This window comes from Athene noctua, chromosome 2, assembly GCF_965140245.1.
Source record: "Athene noctua chromosome 2, bAthNoc1.hap1.1, whole genome shotgun sequence".
NCBI classification, from domain to species: domain Eukaryota; kingdom Metazoa; phylum Chordata; class Aves; order Strigiformes; family Strigidae; genus Athene; species Athene noctua.
In genome coordinates, this window is record NC_134038.1 from 46,766,857 (window position 1) to 46,783,445 (window position 16,589).

Here is a 16,589-nt window from a genome sequence, read left to right on the forward strand (position 1 = left end):
GTTAATTATCACTGAATGTAACTAATTTTCAAATTAGATCTATTGGTCTGTATGGGGGGAGGAAAAAAGCCATAAAGTTATTAATCTTTTGAGATTTCCTATTAGAAACCTAGTATACTCCTACCATGGGTAAATACTACCATAAAGATATTTTGGCAGCAATCCTAAACCTCCAGAACCTCTTGGTATTTGGCATATTTTGAAGTGGGGTAAAATAAATTTCATGGTCTTTTGATTATCCACACACTCCATTAAGTTCCAAAGATTTAGTAAATACCACAAAAATGATGATATATCAACATTTGGATTTTTTTCTCCCTCCTTACCGTGAACTAGGCCACAAAATTAACAGGCCTTTTAAAGAAATACTCATATAGCAAACAACCTCCTATCGCGAATGTTGCTTTTCTTATTCTCTCTTGGGAACAACTCAAACAGCTTGCCTGCAATTTTTTTATAGGAAAACAGCATATCCCAAGTAAAGTAGAACAACGACTGCAACGGAGATTGCTGGGGATTTACCCTCCTGCATACACCAAATTCCCAGATGAAAGTTAACTGGTAAGGCTGAGCACCCAGGAAAAGGCCCACAGCATGGCACTCCAGCTGGGAAATCTCCAGACGCATCCTCAGATTCTGAATGTACCCACAGCTTTTGTAGTAGCATAACTATTCTGGTTAGGGTTAAAAACCTTTTATTACAGTATGGCTGGCACCTGAAAAAGCCCTCTAAGGGGCACCACTTACTAATATGAATGTGTCTCATAACATTTATCCAACTCTCCATCTACATTGGCATAAGTCATGCTAATATAATAAAAGCAGAACAACTTTTACTGCTTACATAAATCCCGGTTTTGTTTTCCCAGATTTATGCACTCCGTGTGTGGTCCCTTCTGGTGCTGCTGCCCAAGACTTGAGCAATTTAAGATCAATTCTTCACGAACTTGAAAAAAAGTTGACTGGCCTTTGCTGAATTCTGAGCGACAGATGCTAAACTGCTGCTGACACCCGTGTGAGCGAGGGGAAAGCTGGGTGCCATGTGGCCACCGCAGCTGCATACTGCCATGTGCTACGGCCAGACCCACTTGTCTCACCTCGGCCGGCAGCAAGACCCTGTCCCCAGAAAGGCGGCTGGACCCTGCACTGGGGCTCACTCACTGGGGAACTGGCAACAGCTCTTCCTCGGGGAGCACAACTCACTGTCATACTCCAACCATCCTCTCTCCCGGAGCTTTTAATAAAGAATCGATACATGAATTTAAATGAGTTTTCGTAAGGCTTTAAAACGCTTCGGTAACAGGCTTCCCCGTCCCCATCTCGGGGGCCGGGACGCGGCCCATTCCCCTCCCTCGTCCGCAGGCGCTGGCGCAGCTCCAGCCCGGCGGCCAGGGCCGCCCCGGCCCGCTCCCCGCCGCCGCCGCCCCAGGGCCGCGCCCGCGGGAGGGCGGCGGTCGGGCCCGCAGGCGGGGCGGGGGCCGGGGCCGCGCAGCCCGGGCCTGCGGCGCCCTCTGCCGGAGCGCCGCCGTCTGCGTCCTGCCGGGACCCGGCCCCGGCCCCGGCGGCTCGGTGCAGCCCTCAGCGGCCTCCAGCACCAGAGGTTAAATGTGAACGTCGCCTAGGATAGCGTCAAATCGCCAGTCTTTTAACATAGTTAGTAAGGCACTAAATGAAGATCAACGTTTCTGCCACTTATTCTGTACTTGATACAGCATGCCTTCTTTATAAATAATATTCTATTTTCTACAGTAAAAAGAACCCCAAAACCTACGAAATCTTGGGGTGATTCAATACTGACTGCTGCCCCTTTCCTGAGCTCTTGAATCCTCACCACTTCTCAGTGACACAGGGAGCCCTGTAATTACTCCCTTATCTCATCACCGCTCTCAGAACACGCTCTAGTCACGAAACCTGTATTTGATATAGTCAAGGTCTCAAAGTACTAAAAAGAAATAGGATTACTGTCTCACCCATCACTTTACAGAAAATTTGGACATCAACTTGCACCAGGCAGCTAAAGGCTGTAGAGAATTCAGATCACCACATCTCTGGTGAGAAACCTATGCACTTGATTACCTTTTTGCACACACATTGGAATACAGGAAGTTCCATTTAAATGTAAGAACAAACTTCTGTACTATGTGGGTGACCAAGCACTGGCACAGGATGCCCAGAGAGGTTGTGGAGTCTCCATCCTTGGAGATACTCAAAACCCAAACAGACATCCCTGAGCAGCCAGCTCCAGCTGACCCCTCTGAGCAGAGGGGTTCAACCAGATGACCTCCAGAGGTTCCTTCCCGCCTCAGTCATCCCGTGATTCAGTGACCACACTACCAGGCTCTACGTGTGGGGCACTGCTTCATTTTGAGGTTTGGCAGTCTGAGAAAATGCCTTCAAATTCTTGTGTACAGAATGCCTTCCGGAGAGATGAGGCAAGCAAAAACCTCACATTCCTCCAAATTAAATGCAATCAAATATGAATACACCCCATAATTATAGTAGAAGCGCCTTTTTTTTTTTTTAATCTGAAACAGTTTCTCACCTTACAAAGCTCATCATTCTCCTCTTTGACAGGCAGAGAATTAAGATTTGTGCAGGAGTCCGAGTCTGATATCTCCAGTGAACTGTCATTTGTTCCATCACACCTATCAGTAGAATCACTATCCTTCTCCCAATCAATGAACTCTGATTCATCTGAAATAAAAAAAGAAATTAAAAAATTTGTAAAAAGAATTTTTCTTACTCACCATGTATTATTCATAAGCATGAAGTCAAACAGAGTAATACTACAATTATCCCTCACTTGGGAAAAGTGCAAAGCTATTTTTTATATATGTTCAACTGATCTTTAACTATTTTGTGATCCTCTCATAAAAGCTAAATCATACGAGCAGACAATAAAAGCTTCTGTGAAGAAAGAGATAAAAATTACATTAAAAAATATTTCAAAGTATTGCCCATAGGAGGCAGTATATTTAACTGAAAAATTACATTTAAAAATATTTCAAAGTATTGCCCATAGGAGGCAGTATATTTAACTGCCTAGGTAGGTAGAATTTTTTTAGTTATTATTAGTTTGCCTAGGTTTTACTTGGTGGTGGGGGCTGCCCAGTTGCATTGGATTTTCCAGGTGTGCTTGTTCAGAATTAACTGTTCTAAGCAAATACCCGGAACAGCTGAAAAATTGGTGTAAGTTAACATCTGCTATATGTGGTAACCCCCCCAGAGAATGAAGAAGCTAGTTGAAATGGTTACCTCCTAAAACACCATGGCTAAATACACAGGTCTGCAAATCAAACTTCTAAGCACATCAGACAGAGGATTATTTAGGATAAATTAATAGAAACAGGCACATGAAAAGATTTTTTTTCAAGAAAATCTACAGCAAAATGGCAATAAAGAGATGCAGAACTGTTCTTCCACCACCGTTATGACCCGGTGGTATCTAATGCAGTTCCAAAAGTCCACTTATGCCTCTGAGGATGTCCTGAAAGCAGTGGAAGCCTGAGCTACTGTAGCAGCCTCACCACCCTTCAAGTCCAAGTCCCACAAGGTACTGAGATGATGAATTTCATATTTTGTATAAATAAGCATGTTTGGAGGAGGAGGGATGAAAGCTTTTTTGGTTTTGCTTTTCTGCTTTTGTAAATGTCACATTTCTAACACTGAAAGAGGGAGAGGCAACAGAGAAAGGAGGCACCTGCATAATGCTATGTATCTGTACAGATCTGTGGAACTGTGTCAGTACCTTATGGACTTGGCAGTGCTACTATAGTCTAAATCACTAGTTTCTCCATGGAACTTCCAAACTCTGAAGTATCCAGACAAATAAACAAACAGCTCTGGTGTTGCCTGCTTTTTCACACAAGTGAGTGCATTTCTGTTTCTAACTACAAGAAAGTTTCAGCAGGAATTTTAAACACAGACATCAGTGACCAAGTAGCACAAAGAGGTCTCTCCTGAAGCAGTGTGGCAGGCTGCATACAACTTGTGACAGCAGGATAAACTCTTTAATAAGATAGGACACAATCAGTTTTATCTTGTCCCACTCAACATTCTGTCTCTGAAGGTGAACTTCACATGAAAGGGCATGTCACTTTTAAAAATACTTTCTCAGCTATTATCCCCATAGTTACAATTGTACCTATATAGGCACACACATGTGTACAATACTATAATTACTATATACAAGGGTTACTTGAAAAAGCATGGATATTACAATTCTTTTACTCCCCACTGCTTTCAACAAATTTTGGTGTTTAGAAGAAAAACGGAAATTACTGGATTTCCTCAGTAACTTCAAGCAGACACATAATACATCAGGGTTTCTTCATTTACACAGAGAAACCAAATTTTGCTCTTGCAAGAGTAAAAAGAAGTCTGTGTATTGTCTCTTAAATAAAGAGACTTAATGATTAGAACCTGCAGCATATAATTGCAGGAGACAAGTCCAATGGAATTATATTGATGGCAGGTTAGAAAGATTCCTGGTGAGCACCAGACTGCAGTCTAGAAAAAGGACAGTCTTCTATTTAAAAAATAAGGAAAGAAAATTACTAGAAATAAAAAAAGGTGACCATCAGATATGTTAATGACAGTGTTAAATCAACAACAAAAATATGAATGAAAAAAAATCAACTCATGGTGTTGCCTGAACACTTTGCCAGACATTCAGGATGTAAAGTCTAGCTGTAACACTTCAGATCTAGCTGAAGTATTACAAAGCTAACCTGATTTATTCTTCTGGAAATAGTCACATTGAAACTACTTCCTAACAAGTTCTAATGCAAACAAAGCATTATCTTAATTAACAGTTTGGAGTACATAAGTAAAGATTTTTCTGTCTTTAGCTGCACTTTTAAATCAATTTTCTCACCCGTCATCCCCTGCTCCATAAATTAGTAAGCAAGTCCTAAGAACAAAACTCATGGTTCGCACAATACACCTAACAGGGGAAACAACGCTGTGTACCAAAATGAAAACTCATGCCACAGAATGGGATGCTACCTGCAGCTGCAAAGTCTGCCACATCCAGTCAGTACATGCAGACAGCAATATCACCAGAACAGGGTGGGCAGAGAAAGCTGTTCACAACCCCAGTATCTGTACCGCACTGTACAGCACTGAAAAGAAAATGGTACAAATAAACTACAATCTATTGAAATGAATTGACATGCTTTACTGGATGTATAGCGTGCCCAACTATGCTCCTTTACTCCACAGTTTAAAATTTTTGTACATAATTTATACTAAGACTTTATTCCATACTCAGATGAAATTGATGAAACCAACGCCAACTGATTTAACTGAAACAGGATTAGATCATGTCATTTTGTCAGAATGATCTCAAAGGATTTTCATTACAGCACTTGAAGTTGATAGAAGATTTCTTCACAAATCTGTTTGTGTTTGAACTTACCTTCGCTACTACTGTCCTCTAACAATAACTCATGTCTGCTGGGTGATTCCTCTGTTTCAGAAGCATGACTTTTTATACTGCATAATGTTGGAATCAGTGTTTTATTTTCATCATCTGAAAAATCACTGCCACTAGAGGTCCATATTATGTCCTCAATATCCTTAGAGCTTTCAGCTGCAGCAGATCCTATTAAAAAGAATCATAAAGTGTTAGATTGTTACACAAAGGTTATATTGTTAAATTTAAAAATCTTAAAAATTAAACAATATTATTTTTGAACTAGAAAAAAATATCAGCCATCAGGCATCACAGATTAATACTGGAGCATTAACTCACACATATTTCTTATACATACACGCATTATTTTCATTTTGGTTCTCCACAATAAATGCTAACACTTCATTTTATACAATGAGACTATCAATCAGTCCTTCAGCAGTTAGGACAAGTAACGACTGTCTGACATGTAGTCCTCTACACACAATCCCAATGCTTGTGCATGTGTCTTCAAAATAGCAAGTGGTTTAAATAAAGAGTACCCTTAGAATTCTGGGTTTAGGATTTGTTTGACCTTATACAATGAATAACAAATTAATAAAAGTATGCCATCAGTAGAGATGACTTCCCAGTTTTGTCCTGCAAGGAAAAAATTTTAAACTCTCCAGGAGTAATGAAGAAAGCTGTTGTGTTTTTGAAGTGAGACATCTAAATTCAAAATACCTTTCTCCCTAATTTTTAATAAAAGCAAGGAGAAAATGATTAATACTTAGCAGTAGAGCATGCAGAATTAGCAATCATAGGAAGGCAAAACTTTCCATTTCCTACAACTACTGAAGTTCTTTAGGTAAATGGGAAGTTAAACAATTACTTGGGATTTGGAATTAGGCAGGAGGCCCACAAGAGGGAAACAAAACCATATCTCCTCCTGCAACACATGGAGGTTCTTTTCAGAAACCTGTAAAAGCACGATTTTGAACACCAAAAGATAGACAAAAGGTGCCCAGTAAGTCGCTCACTCAAACTCCAACAGAGGCAGCACAGCTGCTGGAGCAAGCAGAAATACAGACTGAAGAAAGCACTGTCCCCCTCTTTCTTTCCTTTCCTCTGGACTCAAAAAGGAACTGGAGAGAGTCCATTAAGTCCTCCTCCTCCTTCTCTTTATTATGCCTAGCGTTCTTCTTTTATCACAATATCAAACAGACTTGGGTGCATACAGGAGACTGTGAAAGCAGGAAGTTGACAAAATTCTAGTTTTCTATCTATTGCTCATACTTAGAAAAATGATGTCTCTCATGACTGCTTGTCTGCCTCTAGCAGAAGAGAGAATAATTTCACCCTCTATCTAGACAGCTAAGGGTTGCCTTAAAAATGTGAAAAATTTAAATATCCTGTCATGGTTAGAACATGCACTATATACAGCATTAGTGATGCTTCCCTCCACCTGTTCAAGAGTGATAGCTGAAGTGCCTGCAGCTCTGCAGAATGTATTTCTGGCCCTCTAGGTGAATAGAGGAGTCCAAGCACAACAGCATCATGACTGTGTCTCTTATCAAAATTAGCTTCTGATTACAATAACAGAAGAAAGCAACCAGTATTTTGAGCCAACTTCTACTTTGATAAAGGGCAAAACAAAGCGACAATCTTCTGACAATGTTAACATGAAATAGAACATACCTGCTACACTTTCAGCAGATGTTAACAGTGGTCCAAGCTGCTTCTTAATCCTGGATTTCTTATCAGTAGGTCTTGGGGACTATATTAAAAAGAGACAGAGAGGGATTTAATCAACAAGACATTAAAGACAATTTTAACATGTAGTAATATGCTTAAAACTGTTGTTATTCACCCACCACAATTTAGTAGCACAATTTCAAATTAGTTTTGCTATCTTCTACTAGACTGATATAATGAGTGAGGTAATAAAGAACAGTAAAATAAAAGCGGAATTTCCATTGGTTTGGGAAATCTAAACTTACTGTGACTATGAAAGGAATCACATCTGACCTTGCAAGGAACAAGAGCCACTATTTTCAGCATTAAAATGTCAAAAGTGGGCAGGAAAAGCAGGCCTGATAAAGCATGTGCCCTATTCAAAGGCTACAGAAAGAAGCACTCTGTGGCCCTGTCTCTGATTTTATTAAATCCCACAAGCTATGCAACTCTGACTGCTCAGTAACAGAAGAACAACCAGGAAAGCAACTTGGTTGAAGACTATTTTCAGCACAAAGCACTTCTCACTCAGAGCCGGCTGAACATCTCTGTTCATGACCCAACAAGACATCACCACCACCACCACCCCCCCCGACCCCCCAAAATGGAGCATAATTTTATATATTGTCCAAAAGAACATCTGCACCAAGATCCTTAACTGCAGGATCATTAAAAAGCAGGATTTTCTACAGTGAATTCATAACTGCAAATACACTTTTTAGATCTATCAAAAAATCTTCAGATGCAAACTAGTCCTTTTGTTCCACATTTTTTAGGAAATGCAGTACTGCATCCCAAATGTCAAATAACCTTTGTATTCTTCAGTGTATTATTGAAATTTTCCAAGTGATAAGTGCTGTCTGGAACATAACATATTAACGTATGCTCAGAAAATTACCCTAACAAGTTAGGACAATGCCCTTACATAACCCTGCTTTCCATTTTTGTCTACTTTAACAGTTACAGCAATATGCTGTTAATTGGGAAACAACACAAAAAAGGGCAACATTTTATAATTCAGTCAAGCATGGAAATTGGTTTAACTGTCAGTTTGCATCTCTCTACACCTTTAAGCCAGCATTTTACCTCCAGCACTGAAGTGCTCTGAAAACCATCCCCACACCTAAGCCATGCATTGGAAATCGAACTAGCAGCCACTGACGTCCTGACATTTGATTTTTTCAGCTGTAGGGGCGTCTCATCTGGGAAGGGTGTGCATTCTGCATTCCAAAATCGCTTCCGCTACAAGAAAAAACCAAACTCATTAAAAACACTGTACACATAATTCAAGTTAAGTTTACTTAATCTAGACTGCCCCTAAGTATTTTCTGAATACTTACAAACATAAATCCTCACTTTTAATGAGCTGGGCTAAAAAAGACTTGAACACTTGCAACCATTTTTTTATGCAACACTAAATAACAACACTACCAACAATGTCATGCGTAAATTTAATTTTTGTTAAGTATACTACTTTCTGTCTCTAAGTTACATTTACAGTATGTGTTAGCTGACCAATTAAGATGAAAATATTATCCTTATCAAGAACAGCCCAGTAAAATACACTTTAAATAAATAATTTCTTCAAACTCATATTTAATCTGATTTAATTCTGTGTTACACAGGAGGTCAAACTAGGTATCACTATACAGCTCTCCATTAAAAAACAATCAACAAAACCCAGATTCTTTCAGCTTTAAGAATTACATTTGCTTTCATAACCTTTTCCCAAAAAGTAGTAGACAAAGCCCTGCCTTCCTCTTACATGGGATGCTGGAAGTAATTTGGACTATAAAGTCACGAAACAGAATGCTGATTAGCATCCAGTGCTAACTTCATGCACTAGATTTTAACGTCTGAAAACAGTTGAAGGTGAGAGAATTGCCTGTTACCACATCCAAAGTTATCTTTCAGTTTCTACACTAGTTTACACACATAAATTGATCTTGAGCATGATAAACCTTCTTAGTCCATTATGCTACTGAAACTGATCTTACAAAACGTTGATTATGTTATCTGCCTGAATGTGTCCATCTTCTTCATACATACTTTCGCTCAAGCAACTACAGTTCCTACCTATATTTAAGAATTACTTCAAAGTTATGTTAATTGCACATACATTTTCAGCCAGGCTGGTCAATCAGGACACTAACATACACTCTGAATTAAGAAACACAAACAAAAAAACCCAACCAAGTCTTTGGCAACTTTTGCCCATTTTGTAATTGATAATGCATATTTGCCTCCTCTAGATCTTTTGAGTGCTCACAAGAATGAACCAAGTGCTTTCCAAAAGCATATGGTGAGCAGCATCTTATAGTCCCTCCAGTCAGCCAGTCCTGCTAAAGTAAAGATAAAGTAAATGGGCTTTGCAATTTCCTCTGACAGTAACTGATCTTGCTAAGACCTGCTTCTAAAATTGCTGGGGGTATTTACACTGTGAAGTGGCTACTACAAGAGGTCATTATCACCAAAGTCAAACTGTCCCCATAACTACTCCCACAGATATATAAATGAGAAGTATAACCTTGAAACTGATGTGTTATTAAATAAGGAATCAAAAGCAGCTTCATAGGGATGTGATGTTAAGTAAGGAGACTATAGCAGTTTAAACAAGAAAGGCTAACATTATGACACAAAGAAAATTTAAACCCTGCTTTCCTCCCAGTGACGGTGCTGGCCCAAGCCTTGATTTCCAGCGTGCTTAGACACAAACCTCTGCATCATGCTATCCTCTTGGTAAGTACTTCTGCACAGAAGAAAGCATGGACAAGGCAAATATTAATAACTGAAACACATCAAGGCCCATGGTTTGGTTTTGCAGCAAAATGTCACAGCAAGGCCTCACTCCAGTTGGAGACATTCGCTTCACTTCCATATCCCAAGTGGATGCCTTCCGCCAGGTTCTGAGTTAACAGTATGGCCAGCAGTGCACCAAGGCTCAAAACCATGCCATGGCTCTAGTTTGGGATTTATTTGTTTGGGGTTTTGTGTGTTTGTTTTGGGGGTTGTTTGGGGTTTTTTTAACCTTAGTCAGTGCTGGAAGTCTTGCTTATATGCACGTTTTCACAGCTTCTAGAAGATTTTGCAAGATACATTTTGCAGACAAAAATTTACAGTACAAATTGTGGTTCATCTAAGCTTACTACTTAAATGGGACACTCCAGTTTTGAAGAATGTGTATCTGTGCCAACAACAGCACTAGGACTTGCACAGGGGTTTACAATACACTGCTTTTCATGGTCAATTAGAAGCAGAAACAGTTGCAAGTAAGCGAAGAAGCCACAGAAACGTATGCACAAAAAGTTATTTGAAACAGGCTTTGTAATGTATTTCTATTGCTAGGATGCCTAATAAACACAGAACTAGAGAATTACTCCATTAAGTTTCTCCTCCATATTATTAGTAAAATCATTAAATCCCCTGACAGATAGAATCCCTCTATTTCTCTACCCTGTGCAATACCAGCTGAGCAAAGAAAGAGCATGGCATAAGATGGAGGGGACAAACAGCAGAAGGTGACAGCTGGTGTATGGCCAGTGGTGCACAACTGTTAAGATTTGGGAAGGCAATGCCATATAAAAATGCACAGGATAAAAGCTACATGCTACCTCCCTCTCCCTAAGTAAGAAAGGTTAGGGTGTGAATAGAAAGGGTATGTTTATAGTTGTCAAAATTTTTAAAAGCCCAGACTAATACAAGTAGAACAACTAGCTGGTTTTAAGTTTAGACGGTGTAGATGGTTATGGTGTAGATTGCGATTGAGACGTGAAGTGGCACTGGGAGTGACTTCTAAACAGCTGGGAATACTCCTTCAGAGGCACTAGACAATCATGGCTGTGACAGGCAAAAAGAGTATTAATAGTTAATGACTGTTAACAACGGAAGAGTGTTATTTAACCTTCCACTTGTTAGCCTGGATAAAGGCAGGGCTGCTCAGGTTTTCAGAGCAGCACTAAAGGGATGTCTCAGCACAGGTGGTCTCATGACAAACCAGGAGCAACTGGAATCCCCTCTCCCCCTTCTTCTTCCCAAGCACTAGGCACTCGCCAGACTCTGCAGACATAGTGACAAGGAACCAAACCTGCAGGAAACTTCTTTGGGAAGAAGCACTAGTTATCTACAGCTGGCACAGCAGTGGAAGAAAGGATACAAGGACCTGTGGGACCACTCCAGCAGCTGCTTGACACTGTGTCAGCTTAATTACAAACTCAAGAACCGTCAGTACTGCTTACAGCTCTGGTTAATTACCTCTTCGTCTCAACATGCATCCTGCTCCCCAGATACAGAAAAATCTGAGAGTTTCTGCTATCACCACACAAAAATTTATAACCACTACAGTCACCAAGAAAAACTGAAAACAGTTCCTGAAGTCCCAGAACAAGTAAAGAAATAGAGCCTCTACACGAATGTTTTTCAGCTACTGCAAGCTTCTGGCAGACACCATTCGGAGGGAAGAGAAAAAGGACTTACGATTGTTGATACTGACAGAAGTGACTTACAGTTCCATACATTTAATCCAGATACCTTTCCACCACTTCCCACATCCTGTACCACCTTAAAAAAAAAACTGAAAAAACAAACCCAAAAGACAACTCCCCCCATCCCAAACTCCTTGACAATTTAAATCTCTCCATATAAATATCTGATATGAACTCAGGAAATCAGACCTACAGCTTCAATCCACAGTTACTGAGGGGGGAGTTTGTCACAGTAGCACTGCATGCATGCACATTTATGTATGGGTGTATATGTACACAAACCAAACTTTTTTTTTTTAAAGAAAAATATACCATGTAAAAAGTGTATCATTTCAACATGCATCAAGTAATGTTTATAATATAAATGATATAGAAAGATTAATATATTGAAATATAAATATTTGAAAATATAACTATAAATATTAAAATATAACTCTATAAAGCACACAAATACATTTTTATTAAAAACCTGTAATATGAGCATTGTGTGCAATAGAAAAGAGTTATAGATAGATATACATGGATACGGAGTTATGAGATATGCAATTCAGAAGTAAAATTCTCAAGGACAAAATGACACCAAAGGGTTCCCTCTGGATGAAGACTACCACGAAAAGAATAGAAGGGAAGCAGAGTGGCCTCACTTTTCACACACAGCTTGTGTCACCATGCTTCAAATTACAAATGCCCTACAGTAGCAGGGAGGTCAGCTGCGAGGCAGTGTGCCCACAGCATGGGTGTGGGTGTGAGGGAGCAGCTCCCTGTTTGGCTCTTCACCTTTGGGCATGGTGGGATAGTGCCCAGGATGAGGAGGGCACCTTCACCCGTCCCCTGCGGATCTGCAGGGGCTGCTGCTCCCCAACACCTGGCACAGAGGTCTGGTACCCATGGAAAATGTAGTTTAAAAGGCTCTTTGCTTCCGCTCCAGCCTGCTTCAAACAACAGAGAAACTAGTATTTTAAGAAACATGTTTCTCTGAGGAATAAATACTTATAATGAAGCTAACCTGAAGGCCACGCTGTTCCCAAAGAAACTTTGTGATAACAGTGATTTCCCTAATCTTGAGTCACAAGGTTAAACATCATCTTTTTCCTCTGGCATAAAAAATAGGGCACACAAAAAATACCTTGTGTAATTTATTAAATGTTATGCATGAAGTGCCTAGAAACAAGATATTGGTATTAAATAAACAAATAAATCAGTGAAGCAGGTTCAAAAGAGCTAGAGCATGTAGACCTGGCTTACCTCATAAAAATCAAGATTTATTACAAAACAGAGTCAGGCAAAGAATCCTGTGAATTGCATAGAGTGTCTGAAGATAAAATATGACCTCTGAAACTTTGAGTTAAAAAAGGGGAGGCTAGGATGGCCACCTCATGCAGAAATTGTCTGCTGACCTGTGTTCATGAGATCATTGCTTTTTGCCTCTGGAGCAGTTCCTTCTAAAGGAGTGAAAAAAATTAAATTACTCCTGCTGGTGTCAGTGGAATTAGGATCAAGCCCTTCATGTAAAGGGCATGGAAAGCAATCCTTTGCCTGTTACTTCTTCAGTTATCTCCAGTGAGATAATGGTACGTCAGCCTGTGGGTGAAGGTATGAGGAAAAGAGACACACATGCTGAAAATTCAATAAATATGCATAGCAATTATGCAACAGACTACTAAAAATATAAGGCCAGGGGACTGGATTTGATTTTTAAACAGATGGTCCTATCTAAAATACCTCCACTCAACTATATTGTTACTTATGCCAAATACCTGTTACCCAGAAGTCCCCTATATGAAGTCACTGGGACCATACTTTCAAAGTCTACTCACTACACAGCCCTTTACACTTCAGACAATACCACTTGCTTGGGGCTGCTCCAAAAAGCACAGAATGAACCCCCAAAAATACATGACCCAATACAGTCATCTAGTTCACATGCAAACAGCATTTCTTTGATGCTTCACCTTTGCTAACACAAAAAGCAACATAAGCTGAAGGGTAAAAATAATAAGAAAGTATTTCACTTACATGAACTCCTCCTGCTACTGACCTGCAAATCCAGAATTTAGTCATGCCACTTAAGCATCACTCAGAAGTGTTCAAATACAATTACTGCATTCTTCCCTAACAGAGCAGAACAAACAATAAAGTGCTGAAAATCGCAGCACTAGTTTCCAGACTTTTCATGGGTTTTTTTAAAAAAAACTTTTGATGGGAACAACTGCATTAACGTACACAGAAACATCAAACACTGACCAACAGCCATCCTCATCTTTTGCCTTTGTCCTCATAGACTTCACGAAAAGTACTCAAACTAAAAGAAAGGAGTCTTGGGCTTCAAAAGCCCCATTTAAAATAACACAAAACTGAATTTGACAACATGAATCTCATTTTCAGCAAAACAGCATTCACACTACTGAGCTCCTGAATGGTTTTAGTGCCTGGACAGAAAGTGAAGTTTTAATTTAATACTAAAACATCCTTGCATTTTAAACCCTCAAGTGAGAATTTAAACAGAGGTTGCAGAATTAAAATCATAGTTTGCATTTTTTATCAAACCAAGATTTTTTTAATTGAAAACCAATATGAATATTTTCCAAAGACAATTCACAAGAATATGTATGATCTTGAGAAAGAACCTCATCAAGTTGTAATCATTCATGAAAAGAAATCTAAACTGTATGACCACAGTCACAATGACCTGGCATACCTCCTTCCACAATGTCAGCATGCATGTGGGAAAGAAAAAAAAATTTTTTTAAATTTCAAAATACTTTTCCTATTGACATTGATGTGAGACCAATATTTTTAAAACACTGTTTTAAAACCTTTGTGTTCATTATTTTAGTACTCTTAATGAAAGGCTATTCTCATTAACTGATATATATATAATATTACCATTTGAATGTCAGGATTTTTTTTAACCTATACATGCTTACTTAAGCAAAAGTATAAATTACTATACGCTTACATTGAGAAAAAACCTCATGGAATAATACTATCAAAATGTACTTTGTATTAATAACTGGTGCCAAGCAGTTAGACAGAAATCTGCAGTCTATCAAAATGGTTAAACCAGAAGTATTTTAGAAAAGGTTTCACAAGATTAAATTATCCAAACTGTTTAGGATACAATAACAGTATCATACCTTTTTGTTACGTATAAGGTTTGCTTGGGTTTTTTAAATTGTTTAATGGTGAGCAAGTGGAGAGGACTGCTGTCTTTTCACTTGAAAACAATACAGTTTTCATTGATACAGTAATGAGGAACACTGTCTGCAAAAGAAGCTACTATTATCAAAAGCTGTCGTCACATTGCAACAAGAGTTGGTTAAACGTTCACAGCTGAAGTGTGCAGTTTTTCACTAGTTCAGAACTTCAAAACTTTCATAAGAAAATATGTATAGTGTATTAAAGGTACTTTAAGTGAAGTATAGGAGGATATTTTAAGCTCGTTGATGACATTTTCTTCCATAAAAACTGATTTTAAGTGTGGTTATTTATATTCGAAAATTGGTGTGCAATATTCACATCATTTTATTCATATGCTAAATGGAAAACAAAACGCTTTTAAATCCAGACCCGTCATTTGAACTCTATTTGTATTTATATAACAATGACACTTGTAGTCTGCCTTTCAGCAGTAGCTCACTATTAGTATAAGCGCTGTAAATCAGAGACAGCGTCCCAATTACTATCCTGCAAGTATCATGAAATGCACCAAATTAACAAAGTGAGGAGATTTAAAAAAAAAAAAAAAAGGCACGTGGCGCTTCTCCTGCTTCTGCTCGAACTCATGCCCAAAGAAGCCAAGCTACTCAAAGGAATGTTTAAGTCTGGTGGTTTTGACAAGTCTACCTCCCTCTCACAGTTTTACTTTCCCTGCACTTTTCCCCTGACATCTAATAAAAAGGCTGAATTACACTTTCCCCTCGGCGCAGCTGCGCTTGCAATGTGTAACGGTGAAGAAAAGGTCAATGTTGCGCAACCGAGAACACCACGAACGCGGAGGCGGACGCGTTTCCCCGCCCCCCCTCCAGCGCGGCGGGTGCCACTGCCCGAACGAGCCGGAGGGAGCTCTCCTCCCCCTGCAGCCCGCGGGGCCCCGGGCGCGGGCAGCGCCCAGCACCGGCCCCGCCGGGCCGCAGCCCGGCAGGCGGAGCTGGCCGCCCCGGCCACCGCCTGCCTGGCCCGGGCGCACGGAGCAACCACCCGCCGCCGGGACCACCCTCCCCCGGGCAGCCGGCTGGGTTTCCTTCTTACACCGCCTCGCCGGGCTCGGGTTTGGCTCCGAGGGGGCAGCGGAGCTGCTCCTCCTCCGCGTCCGCCGCCAGCGCCCCCCAAGTCCTGCCGCGGGGCCGTGAGGCGCGGCGGGTGGCCGTGGTACGGAGTTGCCGCCGGCGGGGCCGCGGCTCGGCCCTCAGGGCAGGCCCGGGCGGCAGTTACCGGCGGCAGTTACCGGCGGCAGCCCGCTCCGCTCCCCGCCGCCCCTCCGCTCCGCTCCCCTCCCGCGCGCACGCAGGTACCTTCCTACTGGGCATCGCCCCCCGACAAAGCAGCCACGTCCCCCGTCACGTGGCGGGGGAGCCCCAGGGGCGGGGCAAAGGGAACCCCCCAGCCCACTGCCCCCCCCCGGGCCGGCGGCCACACCCCCGCCCTTTCCAGCTTTGGCGCCGCAAGAGCGGCGGCTCCTGATTGGGCGGGAGGGCGGGGCGCGGGTGACGTCACGGGGAGGCAGTTCCTGAGACGGAGAGGGGCGCAGAGTGCGCATGCGCTCTAGGGGGAGGGGAGGGGGGGTGGGGGGGTGGGGGGTGAAGGTGGTTGTCGGAGGAGTGAGGATAAGGTGAGGCGAGGCGAGGCCGGAGGTTGTGGCGCCTTCCTCTTTCCTTCCTCTTTCCTTCCTCTTTCCTTCCTCTTTCCTTCCTCTTTCCTTCCTCTTTCCTTCCTCTTTCCTTCCTCTTTCCTTCCTCTTTCCTTCCTCTTTCCTTCCC

At 41.2% G+C, this 16,589-nt stretch overlaps 1 protein-coding gene across 5 annotated transcripts in view; it reads right to left on the reverse strand.

Annotated features, from left to right (window-relative positions):
* Positions 1 to 16,167, reverse strand: part of SPIDR (scaffold protein involved in DNA repair) — a 205,464-nt gene extending 189,297 nt beyond the window's left edge. For all 5 annotated transcript variants that reach the window (XR_012633106.1, XR_012633108.1, XR_012633107.1 and 2 more), the window contains exons 1-5: positions 16,125 to 16,167; positions 8,216 to 8,371; positions 7,094 to 7,172; positions 5,420 to 5,605; positions 2,543 to 2,694 (exon numbers count right to left, since the gene is read on the reverse strand). Coding sequence is in view for 2 of the 5 variants with exons in the window: in XM_074898993.1 (XP_074755094.1) it covers positions 2,543 to 2,694; positions 5,420 to 5,605; positions 7,094 to 7,172; positions 8,216 to 8,371; positions 16,125 to 16,139 (588 nt within the window). In the remaining 3 variants the exon portion in view is untranslated. The remainder of the gene's footprint in view (positions 1 to 2,542; positions 2,695 to 5,419; positions 5,606 to 7,093; positions 7,173 to 8,215; positions 8,372 to 16,124) is intronic.
* Positions 16,168 to 16,589: the final 422 nt, after the last annotated feature.